Source organism: Poecilia mexicana, unplaced genomic scaffold, assembly GCF_051168715.1.
Source record: "Poecilia mexicana isolate PSO_F unplaced genomic scaffold, ASM5116871v1 scaffold_16, whole genome shotgun sequence".
NCBI classification, from domain to species: Eukaryota; Metazoa; Chordata; class Actinopteri; order Cyprinodontiformes; family Poeciliidae; genus Poecilia; species Poecilia mexicana.
In genome coordinates, this window is record NW_028263385.1 from 16404643 (window position 1) to 16425300 (window position 20658).

At 39.8% G+C, this 20658-nt stretch overlaps 1 protein-coding gene across 4 annotated transcripts; it reads right to left on the bottom strand.

Annotated features, from left to right (window-relative positions):
• Positions 1-1647: 1647 nt before the first annotated feature.
• On the bottom strand, positions 1648-20406 carry esrp1 (epithelial splicing regulatory protein 1). Of its 4 annotated transcripts, none has more exons than XM_015007107.2 (16): positions 20036-20404; positions 19466-19627; positions 19219-19335; positions 18803-18914; positions 17175-17309; positions 15950-16004; positions 15731-15841; positions 15506-15638; positions 15352-15394; positions 13479-13798; positions 12561-12785; positions 10736-10988; positions 9011-9209; positions 7163-7304; positions 6238-6327; positions 1648-4046 (listed from the first exon to the last, which is right to left on the bottom strand). In XM_015007107.2, exons 1-16 carry the CDS (start codon positions 20165-20167, stop codon positions 3912-3914), a joined length of 2364 nt encoding a protein of 787 aa, XP_014862593.2. In that variant the 5' UTR covers positions 20168-20404; the 3' UTR covers positions 1648-3911. The 4 variants fall into 4 exon arrangements, with proteins under 4 accessions (XP_014862593.2, XP_014862594.2, XP_014862596.2 ...); XM_015007108.2 differs by having other exon boundaries at positions 10748-10988; positions 20036-20397; XM_015007111.2 differs by having other exon boundaries at positions 3910-4046; positions 6205-6327; positions 20036-20402.
• Between the last annotated feature and the right edge of the window lie 252 nt (positions 20407-20658).

The following is a 20658-nucleotide window of genomic DNA, read 5'->3' on the forward strand; positions in this document are numbered from 1 at the left end:
TCCAAAGATGCTTCAAACTCAAGCAGGTGGTGTTAAAAAAGCCCAGAACATAATCTGAGGAAATGCAGATTTAAATAACCCAGAAACAGAAAAACCATGGGAGTTTTATGATGGTTCAGAGGCGCTTCTCTTTTTCAGAATCTGGCCGACTTGCCATAGTTGATGGAACCCTGATTAATTGATTACATACATCCAAAGGTTGCAGCATAATAGCTCTCGACTGGATTTAAACTCAAGTACAGTTTGGTTGTGCAGCAGATATTGATCTGGACACCATCAACCAGGTCACCTCTAAAAGTCTGACAAAATAAATAAAAAAAGAAAGAAGCAGATTCAAGTCGTTACTTAAACCTGAGGTATGAATCTCTGCAGCTCCTCCATAGTTAGTCAAAGTCATATTAAAGTCAGGTGACCTCTTATCTGCTTCTGTGATTAATACTCTCCCTCTCTCTGACCTGTCTGCTTTTTTTTTTGCTTTCCAGATGCTTTTTATTCACTAATATTCTCTAACAAACCTATGAGATATTACCTATTCCGAAATACACACATCTGGAGTCTATTTACTAACTTGGTTGCTTCTGACGGCAACTGGTTGCAGCAAATTTACAAATTAAAAGGCCACTGAATACAAAGGCACACTGTAACATAAAATCCCAATTAAATTAATTGAAGTTGGTGGATTTAATGCGTCAAAGTTTGTAAAAGTTAAAGGTCTGTGAATACACCATAAAGTTAGAATGGCTTCAAGATTGTTTATAGAAGTAACTAGAAACATACTGTCACATTTCTCTTGAAAACCAACTTTTTTTTTGCAGTGCATCAAAATCAAAATCAATCTTGAGCCACATATAGTCAATAGAAACTATAAATAAATTAGCATAAATTAACTATTAATCCTTACTGAGGACTTAAACTAGTAGTAAAAAAATGTGATTGACTTAAAAGTAAATTACATTGTGTGAAACCTGAGCTCTGATTAGTGTCTCGTAGTTTACATGTTTCTCAGTCCGACTATCTGCTGATAGAAATATTGAAAGTTGATCTTTTAAAAGCAGATAGTTTGAAGTTTGTTGCAGATATAATATTGTAAAGGTAGTTTAGACGTGCTGCTGTTCTCTGAGTAGTAATGTGTGTGTGTGTGTGTTTTTTTTTTAAAGGGATCAGGCAGGGTGGGGCACCCGGGATTAAATTACACAATACCAAATCTGCCCTGAGGGGGTCTGAGATCTTGTTTTCCTCCGTCTTCCTTCTCTCTTCTCACTTCCTGATCTCTCCATTCTCCACCTTTCCACCCAGAGGAAGAAAGACCATCCTCTCACTACAATGTGTTCAGTGTGTCTAAGTGACAATGGCCTTTTTTTGTTTTGGCTGAAGCCTCTGTGTGTGTGTGTGTGTGGGTGTGTGTGTGTGTGTGTGTGTGTGTGTGTGGGGGGGTGTGTGTGTGTGTGTGTGTGTGTGTGTGTGTGCGTGTGTGTGTGTGTGTGTGTGTGTGTGTAAACTCAGAGATAATCACTGAGGACAGTGTGAGGGAGTTCCCACAGTTTCGCCTTGAGTCACATTCTGTCACCGAACGGCTCCATCTGAGTGTTTTTGCTCCTCCACTTTAAACACAGAACAGCTCAAATCAAGCAGAAGGAGGCTGGAAAATTCACAACATTATGTTTATTGTTTTGTTTGTTTGTTGTTTTTGTTTTTTTGTCAGCTTGTCTGCAGCAGGACTTCCTGCTTTTGGACACATTGTATACAGAAAATATTGATTCTAAACATTAACTCTGCATGGCACACATGACAAAACTTATAAGACACATGTCAAACATGTCCTTCGTTCAGCAATGTTTCTAAAAAATATACAAACGATTTAAAAAGAGAGAACGGGGAACAGGTTTTTTTCAATCATATTCCACAGCGTCACTGCAGATGGCGGAGAAAAGACGAGACACGTTGGATCATAAGAACAAGAGGTAATGAAATCGAACAGGGACCTCCTTGAACTCCTGAGATTCATTCGTTTGAGCCAGTTAATCTGGAGGAAAGCAAACTTTGGGGTTAAAGCGCTCAGAATCAAATGTTGAAGGAGCAGAAACCAAGAGGCTAAAGCAATGTTTGGCATTAACCTACAAAAATAGAAACAGTGAAAAGGAGGAGAGACGTCACATTTCTGTGAGTCTGATGCTGGAGTCAGATACACTCACAATGTTGTTGGTCCAGATCTCTAACAGGGAGGATGTGTTGTGGGTAAAACAATGGCAGATTTAATAAAGACACTGGTGTTTTGAGTTTTAACAAGATAGAATAATTTCTGCATAAATTAAAGGTTCGGATGTCCATGAAACAAAATAAACCACAGTGATGCTACAGTGTCCAGAAACAGGATAGGATGTGTTGTCCAGAAGATTGAACTCTGCTGAAGTGAGTAAGAACAATACAGGTGCATCTCAATAAAACAAAACGCCAATGGAAATTAAATTCAGTGACTTCAGTCAAACGGTGAAACTCGTACTTCATATTTCAAGTGTCTTTTTCTGATCAATTTGACGATGGCTTAATGACAACCCAAAATTTAGACCAAATATAACAAAGTTTTAAATAGAGAAATGTCACTCCGCTTGCTTGTCCATCTCAGTTTTTCCCTCCACTAAGCTTTCCTTCATTTTGAATGAACAATCAGCTTCTTCACCTTTCATTTAAGGAAAATAACTTGCTCGTTTCTCCTCCTCCCAGGTAACATGTTCCTGACAAATCAGGCTAAACACAATGAATGTGGCAGCTGTCGTCCGCATCCTGCATGTTTCTGCGTTTCGCCCATGAATTGTGAATCCCACCAAAATCTCTTTAATTAATTTTTCTTCATAATTTTCAAAAAGAGGGAAAGTTGGCTCTGTTGGTTGTGTACCCCTTTTTACCACACTTTTTTCTTCCACTTAGCTTTAACTTAAGAAGCCTTGATACAAGACCTCTTGTTGGCAGTGATTGTTTGTGGCTAATCCGCTTTGTGGAGGCTCTCAGCTACTGATGGAAAACTATCAACTGCAGGACATAAAAATATTTCTGTACTTTTTGTAAAAGCATTTTGTGTTTTCATTGGCTTTAAGCACTTAAAAATGTTACTTTTTACAATGAATCCATACGTTGTTAAAGTTTTGAACAAAACTGCTGATAAAAATGACCTTTTAAATAATATTCATATTTATTGAGATGGATCTGTATTTGCATGTCTCGCATTTAAACTCGCAGGTTTCCTGGATGCTGCAACCAGAGAGCCGTCCGGGTTTGTTTGATTTTGTTTTGCAAGCTTCACTTCAATCGTTATCTGAAAATCCCACCGTTAATCTGGCACTTTTGTTGTTTAGTGGATCTGAACCACCCTTAGCAAACGTTTGCCGTCAGAAGATACTGCATTTTTATTTCTCTTTACATTTCTAATCGTTAGCAGTGCATTGGTATTTAGCGTTATGTAAACATCTTAAGTTTTACTACAGTACTTCTTCATGCACTACAGCTTCCAATACAATCACTGCATACTTGTCTCCATATGCATATAAACACAATATTCATGCATAATGTTCACATTCACATCTCTTTCACACAGCCACTTTCACTCTTCACAGAAAAGCTTGGAGAAAAGATTGAGCTCAGTTGCTACTAGATTATTACTCCTCTAGTTTGGCTGGCAAGTAAAATGATTACAGTAACTTAACAGGTTTAAAAAAGTCTCTATAAAGCTTTTAAACGTACAGATAATGTGCAATATATATATAAAAAATGCTAATTTTGGCTAAGGCTGCAGTAAATTTGGTATAAAATACATTAATTTTTGAACCTAATAATATAAATAAGATTTCTAAGACTATTAAAAAAAAAAACAGACAATCTAACAAGTCATTGTCTCATACGCATGACTTTGTGCGAGGCTACAGCAGGGTCAGATCCAGGTACTGGTGGCCCCCGGGTTTTGTGATGAGAGGAAGGGACATAAGAGGAGTTTCTCCTGCGCCGGTCTGACCCATGAGGCTGCTGTTCAGCAGAGAAACAGACTCCACAGGACCCTGGAAGGAGGGCAGGAGGGGGAGAAAATGGGACGCAGAAAGATAAATAAGAGTTAGAGAAAAAAAAAGTAACAAAAGTATAAAAAAAAAAAAAGAAGCCCTTCCACCAGAGCCAGATGTTACCCGCCACCTCCTCAACTGCCTGAGGGCCACATCATTAGCCTAGAGCGCTACTACGCCGTCAACTGACTGTTCATTAAACCCTCGGCGTTGATATGCAGGTCAGACTTTAGAGTGCAGAGGATTAGACTTAATTCAGTTTATACTAACTGCCAATCAAAGCCAGTCCAAGGCATAAGCAAACTAAGCGGCTGCTTAAGGCGGCTTAGTTTTGTTACAAAGATGTGGGAACTTCAGATCTATGGCTACGTTTGTCATTACTGTGAAATATATTTCCTGAATATCACACTTGCATTTGAATCTTCATAGTTTGAGAACAATACAATGATTTCCCTATTTTAATAATTCCTGAAAGTGAATCTAAATAAGCGGTTTCCTTTGGCTGCGTTTAAACGCAATCATTTGAAATCAGAGTTTGTATTGAATTGAATTCAGACTCAATGAGTAAGTTAGAGACATAAACTTTCATATACACTGCCATTTGTTTATTAAATAACTTGAAGTTGCTTTTGTGAGAATTAAGCCAAATATGTTTGGTGATGTAACGTTGATTTAATTGTTTGGCTGGACCATAAAACACAGGCGTCGAACACAAACAAGAGTAGATCCAGCTTTATGCCAAAATGGCTACCAGAATTGTTGCTGTGGCGCATTTTTATTGCAATACATGCAAATACAATGCAGATTGTGTGTGTTCAAAGGGTTTTAGACCAAAGCTGTGTCCTGTGTGGAGGGATGAGGCTGCGTTTTACATGGTAATCTGGGATAGACACATGATCAATATCAAAAGATAAAATATTCTGATAGAATATCCAATATGTAGAATATTAACTGAACTCTGATTCAGATCCGCACTGCATTCTGGGAGATGAAGGCAGAGGAAAGGCAGCTCAAACTCTCACAGCCAGCTAAACCAGACTGGTGGCATCAACTAACTGACTCTTTGGTTACCTAGCAACAGCTTGTCGAGTAACTTGCGGTTTCCTAGCAACAGCTTGAAGTGGAAAACTGTGGATAAAACAGGAAATGTCACGCCACCAGTTTGGCAGCACTTCAGATATTTAAAATAAAAATACTGATGTTGAGGTTTGTGCACTTCAAGTACGCCGTGTTTCATAACGGTGATTATTCTTAGAATTTATTGCCGTTTTTTTGGTCTCTGTAATCACAGAGCTAATAATAAAACGAACATATTTTGTGGGATGTAATAAATAATTACTAAAGCTCTTCTGCACTTGCCACTCACAGGAGGACGTGCATCATTCTACGGGGCAATTCTCCAGTGTTAAATAGCCTAATAGCCCCCTCATTCTTGGGCTGTCTCTTCTTATAATGTAAAAAAAAAAGCTCAGATTTCTCCAATAAACCTTCCTGGAGCTCAGAGTCTCCGTGAGTCATTTCCACATGAAAATGCGCCATCATTATGCTAATAGCTCAGCGCGCCATTATTTCCAACTGAGAGATCAGATTTTTGTTCTAAGGCTTCCAAGGTGTTTTTAATGAGAGTGTAGGTGTGAATCACGGCTGAGCTGCTGAGAGCTCCTGACTCAACCATTCACTCAGTGCTGATTCACAACACCCAACACACAGCATATTGGTTGAGAAATATTTGTTTGAACTCCTCTGTGTGAAATTGTAGCAGATTTAAAATGAGATGAGATAATAACGAGCTTTTCTCCAGACAAACACACTTCATCCGTTGACGGCTTTGGTTTTGTTGCATAAAGCTTCGTGTTCCAGTGTTGAGAGGGGGTGTAAGTGAACAGTCAGTTCTCTCGTTTTACTATCCCTGCACTGAGTAAAAAAAAACAACAAAAAAAAACACACACATTCAGTAGGACAGAAACACACCACTCAATATTAAACAAAGAGGAAATATTAAAACCATCCAAAAAGGTTAAATAAAATCCAAGAAATCTCCTACAAATCCTCCAGTGTTGTCGTGTTGAGCCCAGAAACCCTTAGTGAAAAGTCAAGCCATCTCTAAAGGCTGAGTCTAAAGTAATTCCCCCTAACTAAGCCCTCAGCCAATCCTTACCTGCCACCTGCCTCAGACACCTTAAATACACACCCATTCTTTGGGCTGCGTAAGCAACGTCCTAGCCGGGTCGTGAGAGTGCACGGCCGCGTGAGCGTGGATGAGAGCATCCTCTGGAGCATACTGCGACATGATGGGAGGAGGGGTATAACATAGACACATTTAGCCATTCAACTCAACAAGGGTCTAAAATTAAGCAGGAAAAATGTCTAGTTTGAACTCTAAATCAGGGATGCTAACAGTGATAAACCTGCTACAAAAACGTAAAACATTTATTAATTCATAAGTATATTGTGAAGACTATATAGGTTCATTTCCATATGAAAGTGATAAGTTTTATCCTCCAAACATTTTTATTCCCTTTCTGACGATTAAGAAAAAAAGCGAGGTTAAAAATTGGATGTAACTCGCTGCCTAGATAGTTTTGATGCACAGCGACGTAAGCATCAGAAAAAATTCTCTACTTCTTCTTCTTTATTACAATGGCTGCTGGCAAACAGCTAAAGGAAACATTACCATCTGACCTGTATGTCAATCAAGTGACGGGATGGATGGTATTCTGAGGTTTATTTTCTTTTTAGCGTCAAGCAGTTCACCCACTCTACCTTTGCAACATCCCTGCACTAAATGATACAATTATTCTTTTATATCTTTCCCCACAAGTTTCTTGACTCTGCTCCTGCTTTAAACAACAACTTGACTCACTTCAGTTCAAGTCAAAGCAAGCAGCAGTGCATGTGTGACAGAGCAGGGAGAGGAGACAGGATAAACTAGTTTGATAGCCTCTAGGCAACCGCACTGGATGCCTAACAGTCCACACCCATAACACCAGAAGATTTGAATAAAACACTTGGTGCCTACAGGTAGGTGTGTGAACACTGAAGGTAGCGATTATATGCATATATATATAAATGTGCAATGTGAATGAATGTGAGGCTTTCAGGGAGCTGGTTCTTACCTGATATCCCTGCACAGCGTTGATGAGGTCTTTAACGCCGCTGCCATTGTAGGGCAGGCCGGGCATCCGCACCAACCCTCCGGGGGAAGACATGGAGGAATGGGCTGGGTAGAAACCCAGAGTTGTAGGGGAGCCAGGAGGACTGGGAAAATGAAAAAGTGAAATTAATCTTATAAAAAAGAGAAAAAAAACTGCTTATTCTCAGAAACTAAAACACACACTAACTAAGCAGCGGGAAGAAAAGCATAAAACTGGGAGGGACTGTGGGTGTTGTCTTTAAATGTTTTCATAATGACCGTCCAGGCAGAAACAGAGGTCACCTCATGTTTACCAAGCTCCCTGATAACACAGTCTGCAGTTATTAACCACCCTTGGCCCAGTCTTTCTCCTTGACAAGAAACATTTCAACCCCAGACTAAATGTTCACATTTCTCTGCAATTAACATCTTTTATTTCTAGAGCTATTTCTGACTAGAGCAGATCTAACAACATGAGCGCCGCTCCAGTCTAAAGTCTCTGATACGCGATCGCTCTGCATTTAGCTTCATCTGTCGTCCAGATTAACTGTGACCAGATGAGGTGCAGTGATAGTTTTTCCCATTCAGTCATAGGGAAAAACAGATGCTTTTCCAACACATTTCTATACTTAATAACAATAGTGAAAGGTTTAAGTAATATAAACACATAAAAAACTGAAAAAGATACATTTTCAGTCAAATTTTCATGAAATTATTAAAAGACCATTTATGCTTCCTTCTGGGCTATACATATTCACTACAATTTTTGTCTAGTCACTTCTGTCCATTTTGAGCTCCTTTCAGAATGAGATTGTTTTAGGGCGTCTTGTCACTTTAAATTCAAATGAGCTGCTGCTGGCCACGCCCCCAACTCAACATTTACACCCCAATGAGATGCGCAATTATACCACACATCTTTGAAAAGCAGAAGTAGGGCCTTTTGTACAACCAACTATGTTGTACAAGAAACTCTAGGAAGGAGTTTCTAGACAGTAAATCAACAACAAAGCACATGTCTTTTCCAGCAGCCATTGTACAGTGCGTAAAGCGGTAAAACCAGCTGATCAAACGTCCTGGAGCTCCTCTTCAGTTACTAGGTGATGGGCGGAGCTCCACAGGGGGTTGCTAGGTAACAGCGTAGTGGCTATGAAATGTGACTTAACAACTGGGAGGTTTTAGAAATGGTTCCTTTTCCAGACAAAAAGCATGAAGACCAGACTGAAGTTTGAGAATATTGAAAAAGACAAAAACTTCTGGACTGGTGTTCACTAGAGAGATAGATAACATAAAAATGTTTCGGTATTGCACAGAGTGAAGCAAACTTTCCTCAGAAGCTGCTGGATCGGGACAAGAAGAACTTTTGCCTCAGGTAGAAAACACACGTTGATATTTTTTGTTAATTAGTAAATTAAAGTTTAATTTGTGGGGTTTAACTATATTTAAATCACTTTCTTTTCAAGAGATAAATAAAAAAATATTTGACATCAATATGTGAATATTTAATAAGGTGCCCTATTTATTTCATAAATTTGACTGCATTTTCAGTTCAGTTTCACTTTAGTTTGGTAAATTTCCAACATTACACACAGAAAACAAAAACAAAATGCCACTTTAGAAACCCAAAACCATAAACCTTGATACAAGCCAAGGTTTATGTTTGCCTACCCTGTTCATGAACTCAGAAGCAGCTTACAGTAATAAAATAATATATTCTGTTCATATATATACACACATTTTGAAGGAATATGGCTGAAAATTATGACCACAAACAATTGTTTCCAAGATTTAGCGATGTTTTTGTTTATTTTGAACCTCTAAGTGTTTTTTTTACCTGGGGTAGTAAGCATTGTAGTTCATGTACAGCTGAGCTGATGCGGGGTAGTAAGGATGTCCGGGGTGCAGGGGGCGAGGAGCTAGCAACATATGCCCCATGGGAGGGTAAAGGGCAGCAGCGGCTGCAGCTGCAGCAGCAGCGTCCGTGGGGAGGATTTGTTGAACTGGAGTGAAAGAGTACGATGGAGGAGATAAACCTAAAATAATGGAAGGACAAGGACAGAAACAGAAATATAAAATCCGTCAAACCCTGGAGGAAGGGGGAGTCATGGTGGTGATGTTGAGAGAGGAGCTCATCCAATAACCACTGATGTCTTTATTGTGCATGTGATTCATGCATTTTTCTGTGTAATGTAAAATATTTAAAGAAATCACAGTTTAAACCTTCAAAAATATATTTTTATTACATTACAATTTAGCTGACTGATTAGAAATCAGACTCTTTTACTCTTTTCCTAATTCCTCATAGACCAACACTGAACAATCCCGGCAGAAAGAAGCTATTAAAATTAGCATGTCTTAAAAAGCTATTTTAGATGTACATATTCCAATATTTAAAATAAAATTCAGAAGTTAATTTTTTTTAACCTCTGAACCTTTTGAATGCTTTATAAACCTCAAAAGGCTTTAGTTAGCCCTGTTTCTTATGGGACATTAATCTATCAGACTTTTTCCTTCCACTTAACTTTCCATTTAGATGCTTTGTTTCATCGTTCTGCCAACAGCCAGCTTACTTAGAAATTATATTTGTGTGGCTTATCCTCCATGTGGAAATATGATTACTTTGGCCTTATACGTCTTTTAATGTAATATTAACAATTTCTGAAAAAAAAAAAAAGTATTATCGCTAGCTAAAAATAACAATAATCAAAATGAACATAAGAAATATTTGGAATATATCACACTGTGTAAATGTATATAATCTAATTACACTAAATATTTTCTTATTTACAGAAACATCTACAAAAAACGCATCTCAGAATAAGCTGAACTCATTCCAACTAAAGCATGTAATACTGCTTCCACTGATATAATCATTTGCAACATAAATCAGACATTCATCAGCTGCCAAACCAGTTTTAATTGTGAACAGACACTGAGACCAAAGCACATCTACGCAGCAGCTCTGCTCACCCCTCGCACAGATCCTGATTGGACAAGCACATGAGGCGCACACACACACACACCTAACGTGTGCTTGTCTGTTGAGGCTAAATCCCAGGACCACCACTAATGATCTGACGGGGTCCGAAAACTGTAAGCCGCGTTGCCGTATTCTGAGCTTGTTCAGGAATTGCTCTGCTTACACTTTTCGGAGCCTCTCAGATCTTTGTGAATCAGTTCAGCAGTGGTAAAGTAAAGGAGTCAGAAACGAGTAACAAACATGCCGATGGAAAATTACACTACAGTATCCAATCAGAGTGAAAAGGGAAGGAATGTATTAAAAACAGTATCATCATTACATGCAAATGGGTGTAGTGATCATACTAAATTAAAACAAGAAGACTCAGTCTCACGTTGACACACACACACACACACACACACACACACACACACACACACACACACACACCCCCGCACACACACACACACTCAGAGTATGCATCCTTCCCACATCCTCCCACAGATCTAGATTGGAGGAAAAACCAGCAACTCTGCCACCCCGGCAGGAGCCCACCTACCCTGCAGTCCCGAAGCACCCCCAGCTCCCAGCAGCACTTACGTCTGGACTTACATGGCGGCGGGCTGAGCCCTGTCCCACTCCTGCTCCGGTTGTGTGTGTGTGTGTGCGTGTGTGAGAGCGAGCCTCCCATCAGCACCAGGCCCATCTCGTCAGTGCTGCAGGGAAACACTTCCACGTAGCGGCTGTTCGCCCCGCGCTGGCTGGACATCACCTGTTTGTGGAGCCGCTGCGAGGCCTGCAGTGCCCGCTCTGCTGAGGTCATCTGGATGAAGCAGTCGCCTGACGGACGGCTCTGCAAAAACAGAGGAGACAGGAAATATGTCAGGAAATGTGTCACATCAAAAGGCACCCTTGATACTTCATTGGTTAGTCAAAACAGAGGGACAGAAATCATAGAAATGATCCGATAAAGACTCTACTGATGATAGCTCACTCACCTCGGCATGCCAGAAACCTGAAACTGAAAGTGAAACTGACGCTCGACCTACTTTCCAAGTAATTTGGCTAATAATTATTTGCCCACTTGAGGCCACTCAGAGTGAATTTAAAATTCATTCCCAGCTGGGCTGTTGTATCAAAGTATCAAAGATGCAGAGCAGCAGTAACATTCATGGTCCAGATGCAGCTGAACACTGTGAATTACACACTCTGGATCACAGTACACACACACTATTCAGTACAGTGGCACACAAACTTCAGATTCACTTAATGATCCACAAAATCCTGTTTATTTAGTTGCAAATTTAAAAAAGCCCTTTTTAATTCAGGATAAAGAAAACCTGGCACTGTTATTTATGTAAAAACAAAAATGTAAAACAAGTAAAATCTCAGTGTAGTCTTAAGCCTGAAAGGCCTAGAAATGTACATCTCTTACCTAGAGATGAAACCAAACATAAAAAAGAAAAATAATTTCTAAAACTGGGAACACTACTTACACAAAAGTTACAGCTAAGGGTAGTATGGCTAACCTCAGACGTTGTAGCAGATTAAATTTATGTCTCAGACTACAAACAGGATCTGGACTCTGATCTGCAGCAGGGAGAACCGACAGTGTTGAGGGGATCATTTTGCAAAGACTGAGAGTATTTTCACATCACCTGCAGCCTCAGGCAATCAGACAACGCCTCAAAAATTATGATGAATGATTTAAGTGGGCGTGGCTTTTGAATGAAAGCATAAATCTGAACTTAAAAGAGACCATCAGTTTTAATGAAACTCATATTTTCAAGACATATTTATTAAATTAATGTGAAACTTCACATTCATCTTCAAGTTCTTCACTTTTTCAAAACTCGACTACATTTTGACGGTAGATGAAAGAAACGGATGGAGAAACTTTATGTCCATGTTGACTCCATGGATTTCCACTAGCTTGAACTTTAACATATTTTTGTTAAAAGGACATTGAAAAAGATCAGCATAGGCTGAACACAAGGGGATCATTAATGCAAAACTTCATCTTAGACAATGGTCATCACATTTTATTTACCTTCATTGCTACCAAGTATTTCTTAAAATTGATGCTCTAAAATGCAAAATGATGCATTAAATTGAAATTAGAGAGATAAAGATATGTGTGCTGGGAAGAACATTTGCATGGCTCAATATGGACGGTTTGCACTTCTGAAACACCTTGCAGTTCAAATTTATTATTGTGTTTTACATTAATCTTTTAAAACTACATATTCTACTTAATTGCTTATTATTTGGAGAGACAGACACTTTTGAGAGACAGAAACAAACCGTCATCTCAAAAGAAACAGTGACGCAGTGACAATAAAGTTTATGTTGAATGTATAATTTTGTAAATTTGTGCCAGAAAGTGTGCGAGTGCAGGGTGTGTCGAGGTGGCTGCTGCATGTACCTGCTGGTTGAGCACCATGTGCACACCGTGTTGTCTGACATCTTGCGTAAACTCGCCCAGGAAGGTGAGGATATCCTCGATGGTGGCCGTGTACGGTAGTCCCCTCAGCCTCAGGCAGTCCCTCACACCGCCAGGAGGAGGCAGGAGAGAAACCGCGGGCAGCACTGACACCAGGGGGGCCGGGGCAACGGGAATCAGCGGGGCGGAGGAGTACCGGTTCAACACCTGAAGTACACACAAGGTTTGACATGAGCTACTCAACTTGAAGTGTTCAGTCTGGATTAGGATTTCCTTGTTTACCTGAGATGCTTTTAGATAAAACAGTCAAATGACAACTCAGACCCGGTGTTATCAGTTCAAACCCAACAATGAAACACCTACGCGGCAGAACTGAGGAGGCAAAGAAAGCCGAGGCAATGCTGTGTTTAAATATGTCGCGCTGTCAAACAGGAGCTGGCCTGCAGCCAACAGGACACCAGCATGTTTGCATTTCTGGAGAAGACAGATAAAGGCCCCACAGGCTCATATACAACAGGAAAGGTCTCTGCATAGATCTGGGCTGTAGGTGCAGAAGTCATGAGAGATAGGAAATTGAACATTAGAACCTGATGAGACAGAGTGAGGCAGTGCAGGATGCAGAAAAGGAATGACAGGGACGAGATCGATCTCTTCAGATTATCTGTCTCATGTTGTCATGACTTGGAGACAGTTTTAACTAATATGCAAGAATAATAACTTTTATAAAAGTTATCTTCTGCACCTTTAAAAATACATTAGACAATACAAGTCTAATATGCATGTAACGTCTTATTTTTCCTGTATTTTTCTCAAACCTTCCACTGACTCAACAAGGCAACCAAGACCCGCCACTCTGTTAAACTGCTAGGAGAATCAAAACTTGGTCACACCCCGACATACCTGCTGCACCTCCGCTGCCGTGCTTTTGAACAGCTCGATGTATCTCTTCCCCAGGAGCTCCTTGTGTTTCTTCAGAGCGCACTGAGCGTGCTCCTCACAGGCAAATAACACGAAAGCGTCTCCCGTCGGCCGTCCGTCCGGGTAGCGGACGAAGAGGATGCCATCCTTCCCGCCGCTGATGGGACACGTCTCTTTAGAGCCGTCCTCTGGTAAGAAAAATCTGAGGACGTCGTCGTGCGTGGCGTTGAAGGGGAGCCCTCGCATCCTCACTATGATCTGGTCCTCACGGGACAGGAACATTGCCACCTCGTTTGAGGTACCTGATGTGGCACAAGAAGATTTAGCCAAACTCACAACACATTATGTTCTCCTTTATGGACCGCAGTGCGAGTTTTTCTTAAAAGTTTTGTGGCTTAAATTCATCAGTTGCTGGACAGGAAAAAGTGCTGAGAGAAAAAGTGAAAGACGCAGAAACAACACGAGGTCGGGAATTAAAATGCATTTTTGTGGAAGTCAAACCAGGAGCACGTTAAACTTGACTTTATCGTCTTCATTATTCTAAATTTCTTCTAGGATTTTATTGTGAGGTCCATTCTGTTGCTTTCGTAAAAGATGTTATCAACATTAATAACTAAATGCCACAGCTGAGTCATAGCTGACAATTCAATCTGCAAATTATAAGTTTTCTCTAAAATAAATGGAACAAAACACACCTAATGGAAACATTAATTAATGGGCTACAGTTTACCAAAGTGCATGACATTTTAAAATGTGGGCATAATTTCACCTTTATGTTTTTCTAAAATTTGAATTATGACAACTATTACATTCAGGAATCTGCAGAAGCAGCAGCACCACCAAATGTCATCAGGACTTCAACTAATCCAGTCTTTTATTGCGACGTGAATAGAAAAATTCAGGAATGCAATATCATATTTAAATATAGCAAACAAATGGTGCAATTTTTTTCAAAAATATTATTTCCTCTTTGCAGAGGTGCAGCCAGAAGGGTGGCTGCATGGGAACCAAAAACTAAAACAAAAATGAATAAGATTGATTGTGTTGCTGTCACAATTAAAGTTTATTATGTTGCTGTAATAATTAAAGAAGCAGACAGATATTCCAAAGTGGCGCCCAAAACAACAACAGCAATAAAACAAAGGTGGAACTATTATTTTAAAAAAGACCTTTTGTTAATAGATGAAGCTCATTCTCATCTGTTTCTAATTGATCTGCATGAAAAATATTATGCATGGAAAACTGTTTGATCAGTGCAAGGTACCAAATTAATTAAACTGGAAAAGTGTGCATGGTGAATATATTAAATTGTTCCTTAAAATATTTACTTTACTCACTAAAATGCATTCATATATTTTTTCTAAATGGATTAAATTATTTTATTTTTTATTCACCACCAAGTGTTAATTGTGCCACTATACTACGAAAAAATTATTTATCAAATACAAATTTATATATATAATTAAATATATTTAATTACACACTATTAAATATCTTAAATAAATAAAAAGGATGCGTCAGCATTTGAAAAAATCTGTAAATTCAAAAAACATACATTCCCAATAACTAAATAAATACTAAAATAATAACATATAATTTCAGCAAATAGGATATTTTAATTTTATGTAATAATTTATCCATTTATTTTTATTTATTTTGTATTTTATGAAGTACTCAACCTTTTAAATTGCTATAACTTCATGCATTTAATGTTTGTGTTTTCAACTATCCTGTCCATAAATATTTATTCAGGGAATTATGTATTTATTCACTTGTGGCGCTTTTTGTTCTCGATACATATCATCCTTCTGAGAATTGAGAAAATATACATTATATGAATTCATGAGTGTCTCACCTCCTGCTATCTTCAGGAAGTCTTCTCCCGTTGCCTTGTAAACCTGTCGTTAAAAACGAACATGTTGTCTGTTTAGTGGCTTCAGATGAAAGTGTAAAATCGTTGTATCATGACAGAATAAGGGGTTTTCAAGCGGTGCCTGCAGACCCGTTACCTCAATGTATCTGTTGCCCATATGGTGCTTGTGCCTCTGCAAGGCCAAGTCTCTGTGCTCTTCACTTACAAAACGAACAAGTGCTTCTCCATTCCTCCTCCCCTGAGCGTTGAGACACAGAGCGGCCCCCCCTCTGTAAAATACAACATTGAACATACATAAGCAGTGAAAGATTATCCTAAATAAAAGCTTGCATGGCTGCACTCCATTTCCTCTTCAACATACTTGGCAATGTTGAGGCCTTTAAAGAACCGAGCGATGTCCTGGTCAGAAGACTGCCATGGCAACCCTCTGGCTCTGATCACCGTGTTGTCGCACACTTTCTCCATCTTACTGCTGCAGACACGCATACATACAAATACAGTCTCAGGGAAAACCTGGTAGGAAACAGCCTGGGTTGATTTTAATGTTAGAAAGCTTATAAACAAAAAATAATTCACTTACCAAGTGCCACTTTCAAATCTCTCATTTATTCTCTCTGGGTTGGAAAAACTGTGACCTGGAATGAAAAAGCAAAGAATGATCAATCACTGTCAGTATGGTGATGGTGCAGCTTGTGCTTTTCTTGCTTTCTATTTTAAAATCACCCACTTTAATCTTTTATTTTGTTTGTTTACACTTAAACATGGATTGGACCTTCACATTTTGAGGATACGGCGCCTCACAAAAGTGAGTTTTTCCACATTCTGTCCTGTTTAAAAACTTGAATTCACTTAATTGGATTTTATGAGTTAGATTAACCAATTCAAATTCTTACAAAATGTCCCTTTGTTAATAAATAGAGTCCTTGGTTTTGTACTTTAATCTCAACATAAATGCAGCTGCTCCATGAAGGACTCACAGATTTGCCAGAGCACATTAGTGAAGAAACATAATGAAGATCAGGGAACACATAAGAAAGGTCAGGGAGAAAATTTTACATGGATAGTGCTATAAAATATTATCCACAGAGCTCCGTTCAATCCATCATTACAACAAATCTGACCTTCATGGAAGAACAGCAACAAGAAAAACAGCAGTTTTTGAGAGAATATGTTGCAGTTTTGCACAGACGCAGTAAACATGTAGGCGAAGGCACCCTGGTCAGATGAGACCAAAGTTTAACTTAATAGAGTACATGCAAAACATAATGTGGGGAGGAAAACCCAAAGTGTATATCATGCTGGGCACGTCGCATGTGACATGTGGTGGTGGCAGCAATGTGGTGTGGAAATGGTTTTCTTCAGAAGCAACAGGGAATCTGGGCAAAGCTGTTGAGAAGGTAGATGGAGCCAAATACTGAGGAAACATGTCAGAGGCTGCAGAAGACTTCAGATTTGATAGAAGAACTACGACCCTGAACATCTACAGAACATAGTTTGCTCTATATTCACCTGCTGGCATGGCCCAGTCAAAGTCCAGACCACACTTTTCAGATTTTTCTTTTCTAAAACATTTTAACTCGTGTATAATTTTTCTGGGCGGATTCTGAAAAGGGCATTATGTACCATGTATTTCTACGTTACAAGCATGTGCTACTTTGTGTTCATCCATCACATAAAATCCACCAAAGTTGAAGTTACTGGATACCGTAGTTAGCAGCAGTAGCTCTCTTCTCCTACTACAATAATAGCAAATCTGTCTCGTTGACAGTACAGTTTTCTCTTAGCCTCATGTGTGAGATACTCACAGTATGGCTCAGAGAGCAGAGAGAGAACAATGCTGGTCATAAGCCGGACCTGCTGCACGGCTACTTCTGCAGGCAGAGGATCCTGATTGGCTGAGGGATCCCACATGGAGGACACATCGACAGGTAGGCTAAGAGCTGAAGAGGATCCAGTTAAGGAAAGTACTTATCTAGACAGACAGGTGTGTTTAATGAAAAATGGAAAGGAGCGCGTCTGGATGGGTGACTTGTCAGGTTTTCTGTACCACTGGGTGTGTGAAGTTAGCCTACTGGCTAAACACACACTCTTTCTCTTAGGGCTTAGCAAAGTGCTCCATTCTTTCCTTATTTGCATTTCAAAACCTCTTACTCTGCAGCCAACACCCTGGCTTTAAACCTGTAATGAGTTATTACTGAGTGTAAGATGTTCACACCAGATTAAACCAGAACGAAGAAATAAAAAACACTTAACAGCGCAATGAAAATCATCTGCACCCTCTCAGATTTCACCTGGGACTTTTTTGTTACTTTCAGATCAAACAGATGTTAATATCAAAAAGAACCTGAGGAAATATGAAATGCAGTTTTCAAATGCTGAATTCCCTTAGGAAAAAAATAAAAAATAACACAGGTTATTATTTTTAGCCTATGTGGAAAAATAATACCACGTAATAATGAAAAATGGCAATTATGATTTTGTGAAAAAATTTTAGCCCACTTTCAGTTGCCGAAATATTTTAAAACCACTCAAATTGGAGACGGTTTGGCGCCTGGATATCCTCTTTGAGGTCACGCCACAGCATCTCCATCACTTCAGAATGTAACTTAATTGTTTAGTCCAATCTGTACTTTCTGAAACGCTGCGCTAACTTCACACCAGACTCACACCTGAGAAAAAAGGTTCCACTCTCGTCTCATCAGAATATTTTTTCAAATGTCTTGGGGATTATTTTTGCCGAATGTGATAAAAGTCTTTGTGTCATTTATAACCAGCGATAGCTTTGGTCTTGGTTTTAGTCTCATTGTTATTATTGAATCATTAACACTGATCCTAATAGACGTATCTGAGGCCTGCAGTGTATCGCTTTTATTTAGATTTTTTTGTGATCTCCTGGAAAACTGTAGGGACTTATGAGGCAGTTTTGTCAGCCAGTCACTTCTGGCAACCGTTCCATATTTTGTCTCTTTGTGGATAATGGCTCCTATTGATGTTCACTGAAGCCTTAAAGATGTTGTAACTCTCTCAACGCTGTACGACTTCAACAGCAGCCATCCGGTTTGGACACTCTTTAGATCGGGGCCTGATGGTTAGCTTTTTGAGACCTTTTGACCCACTTTATGCCGTCAGACCGGTCATGCTTTGCCGCTTTCTTGATTCTACAACCTTAGCAGTCGTCAGGTCTGGGTGTGGCTAACAAACGAAGCGTAAAAATGTGATCAGTCACATGCAGCGTAAGATTTATATTTTATATTTTCACATAGGGTCGCAGTGATTCAGATAGTTTTTTTCCCCCTACATATAGGAAATCTAGCTCCTGTGATCTTTGTTGTTAACGTTTGTTTTTTTTCTTTTAAAACATTTAGGTGTGATTTAAAATCAATCACACCAGACATTTTTATGACTCCATATTAAACATGTCAACAAAGGATACACTCAGCCATGACGTGTGCGTTCAAAGCCTTGAGGTCAGAGGTGGCGAAGTGGTTCTTGAACTCTTTCCGCAGGTCAAAGAAAGAGTAGAAACAGTCTGGGACCGGGATGTTCTAGTAAGAGGGGAGAACATTCAGAGAAAAGGATGTGAACAAGCAGCCCATTAGCAGCTGCTGCTTTATTACATTCATCACATTCATGTTTGCTCAAGCCAGCATGGCACACACCGCCTTCCTTGCTACTCTTATTTGTGTAACAGATGTGGGAGAATGCAGCCGGCCTCTCTGCCTGTGCACAGGTGTAGCACGGTATGTTCAAGGGGCGTGTGTCATTGGACAGGTTCAGAGTAATTCGGCTGAGAGCGACGCTGGAGGTTCCTGCAGCAGGGAGGCGTTCAGCCCAACCCATTTTGCTCACCTTGCTGGCGGCTTCTGGGTGAATCACTTGACGGATATGGAGCTGCCCGTCTGTACACAAACACAACGACGTGCCCGCGCCCGCACTGTTCACCTCATTTGTCAGCTGCAGATTGAACTAAAATATAAGATAGAGAAAAGAGGAAAAAAAAAAAAAGCATGAGGCACTTACTGGACGAAAACTTGATTATCACCAAGATTTCAGGCCAGAAGATAGTTGACGTTGAAGACTCAAAGGACATCTTTACCATATTTAAACCACTGTCAAGGCTTGTTGCAGTGTACATGCAGTCTGCTCCGGAGGAAGACTCATCCTCCTCCTTACCCTCAACCACCACATCTTCGTCTGATTTTTCCTCTGTGGAGTCTGAGAGGTCAGGCCTAATGAGGATCTCATTCACCCTGCCCAACTGGTTCAGAGACAGAAAACAAGTCAGTCCTGAAACAGTAGCTTACCGAGGAACCAATACGGCATGGAATAATAGCGCCCATCTAAATGACTGTGCTCTTTTATTACATCAAAAGTAGATATTAAAACTCTCATGAGCAGGAGCCGTTTAGTTTATGACCTTAAGCATAATAGATGTTTAACATCCTGACATATTACCACAAAAGTGTCTTTGCTTCTATATATGTAAATCAAACAGACGTTTAAAGAAAAGAACAACACAGACATTTTATTAAAAAGTCGTTCCAACTCTTAACATGGTGTAGTTTTAGTTAATAGTTTCCCTGTCCATTCTACTCACTAGATTTCCTCCTTGAACCACAGCCATAGCTAAAGAGTAAGAAGGCGTTTTTTTTTGTTTGTTTTTTACCGTTTTGGTGTTCACATTGACCAGCTGCCAGACCAACTGGACCAGGTCCTTCTCGTCAGAACCCAGCAGCTCTCCGCTCGCTCCAGATGTGGCGGTGAAAACCACCACCAGGTAGTCTACCTGCGCCGTCATCTGAACGAACACGACCCTAAAATAAAAACCTAAGGTAATACTACACTGAGCCGAAGGACAGCACGAAGGGTGAGATGAGGTTGAAACGCGAAAGAGGAATAGGAGCGACTTTTACTTTGACACCTGAGCGCAAAGGTGAGCTTGGTAAATCCAGAAAGTTTGATCCCTCCTAGAACCTGCCGCAGTCACCATCGCGGAGTAATGGCTGAACGTTCAACGCTTTTGTAGCGATTCTTACCTGTGTGACCACGTGACTGCATACCTGGTGCCCCCGCCTACTTTCAGGTGCAGGAGAGATTAGGACGTGGCAGAGAGCGGAGGGCTGAAATGTGTTCCTGTCATTCTCTACACTATAATCCAGCCCTCAAGTTCTGCGGCCTAAAGGGGAAAATTGGCTTTTTGTATCAGTAGCAACAGCAAAATTATTTATATCACTTCTAAAAAAAAAGAAAGAAAAGAAATCACGAAAAAGACAGTTATTTCTATTTTAT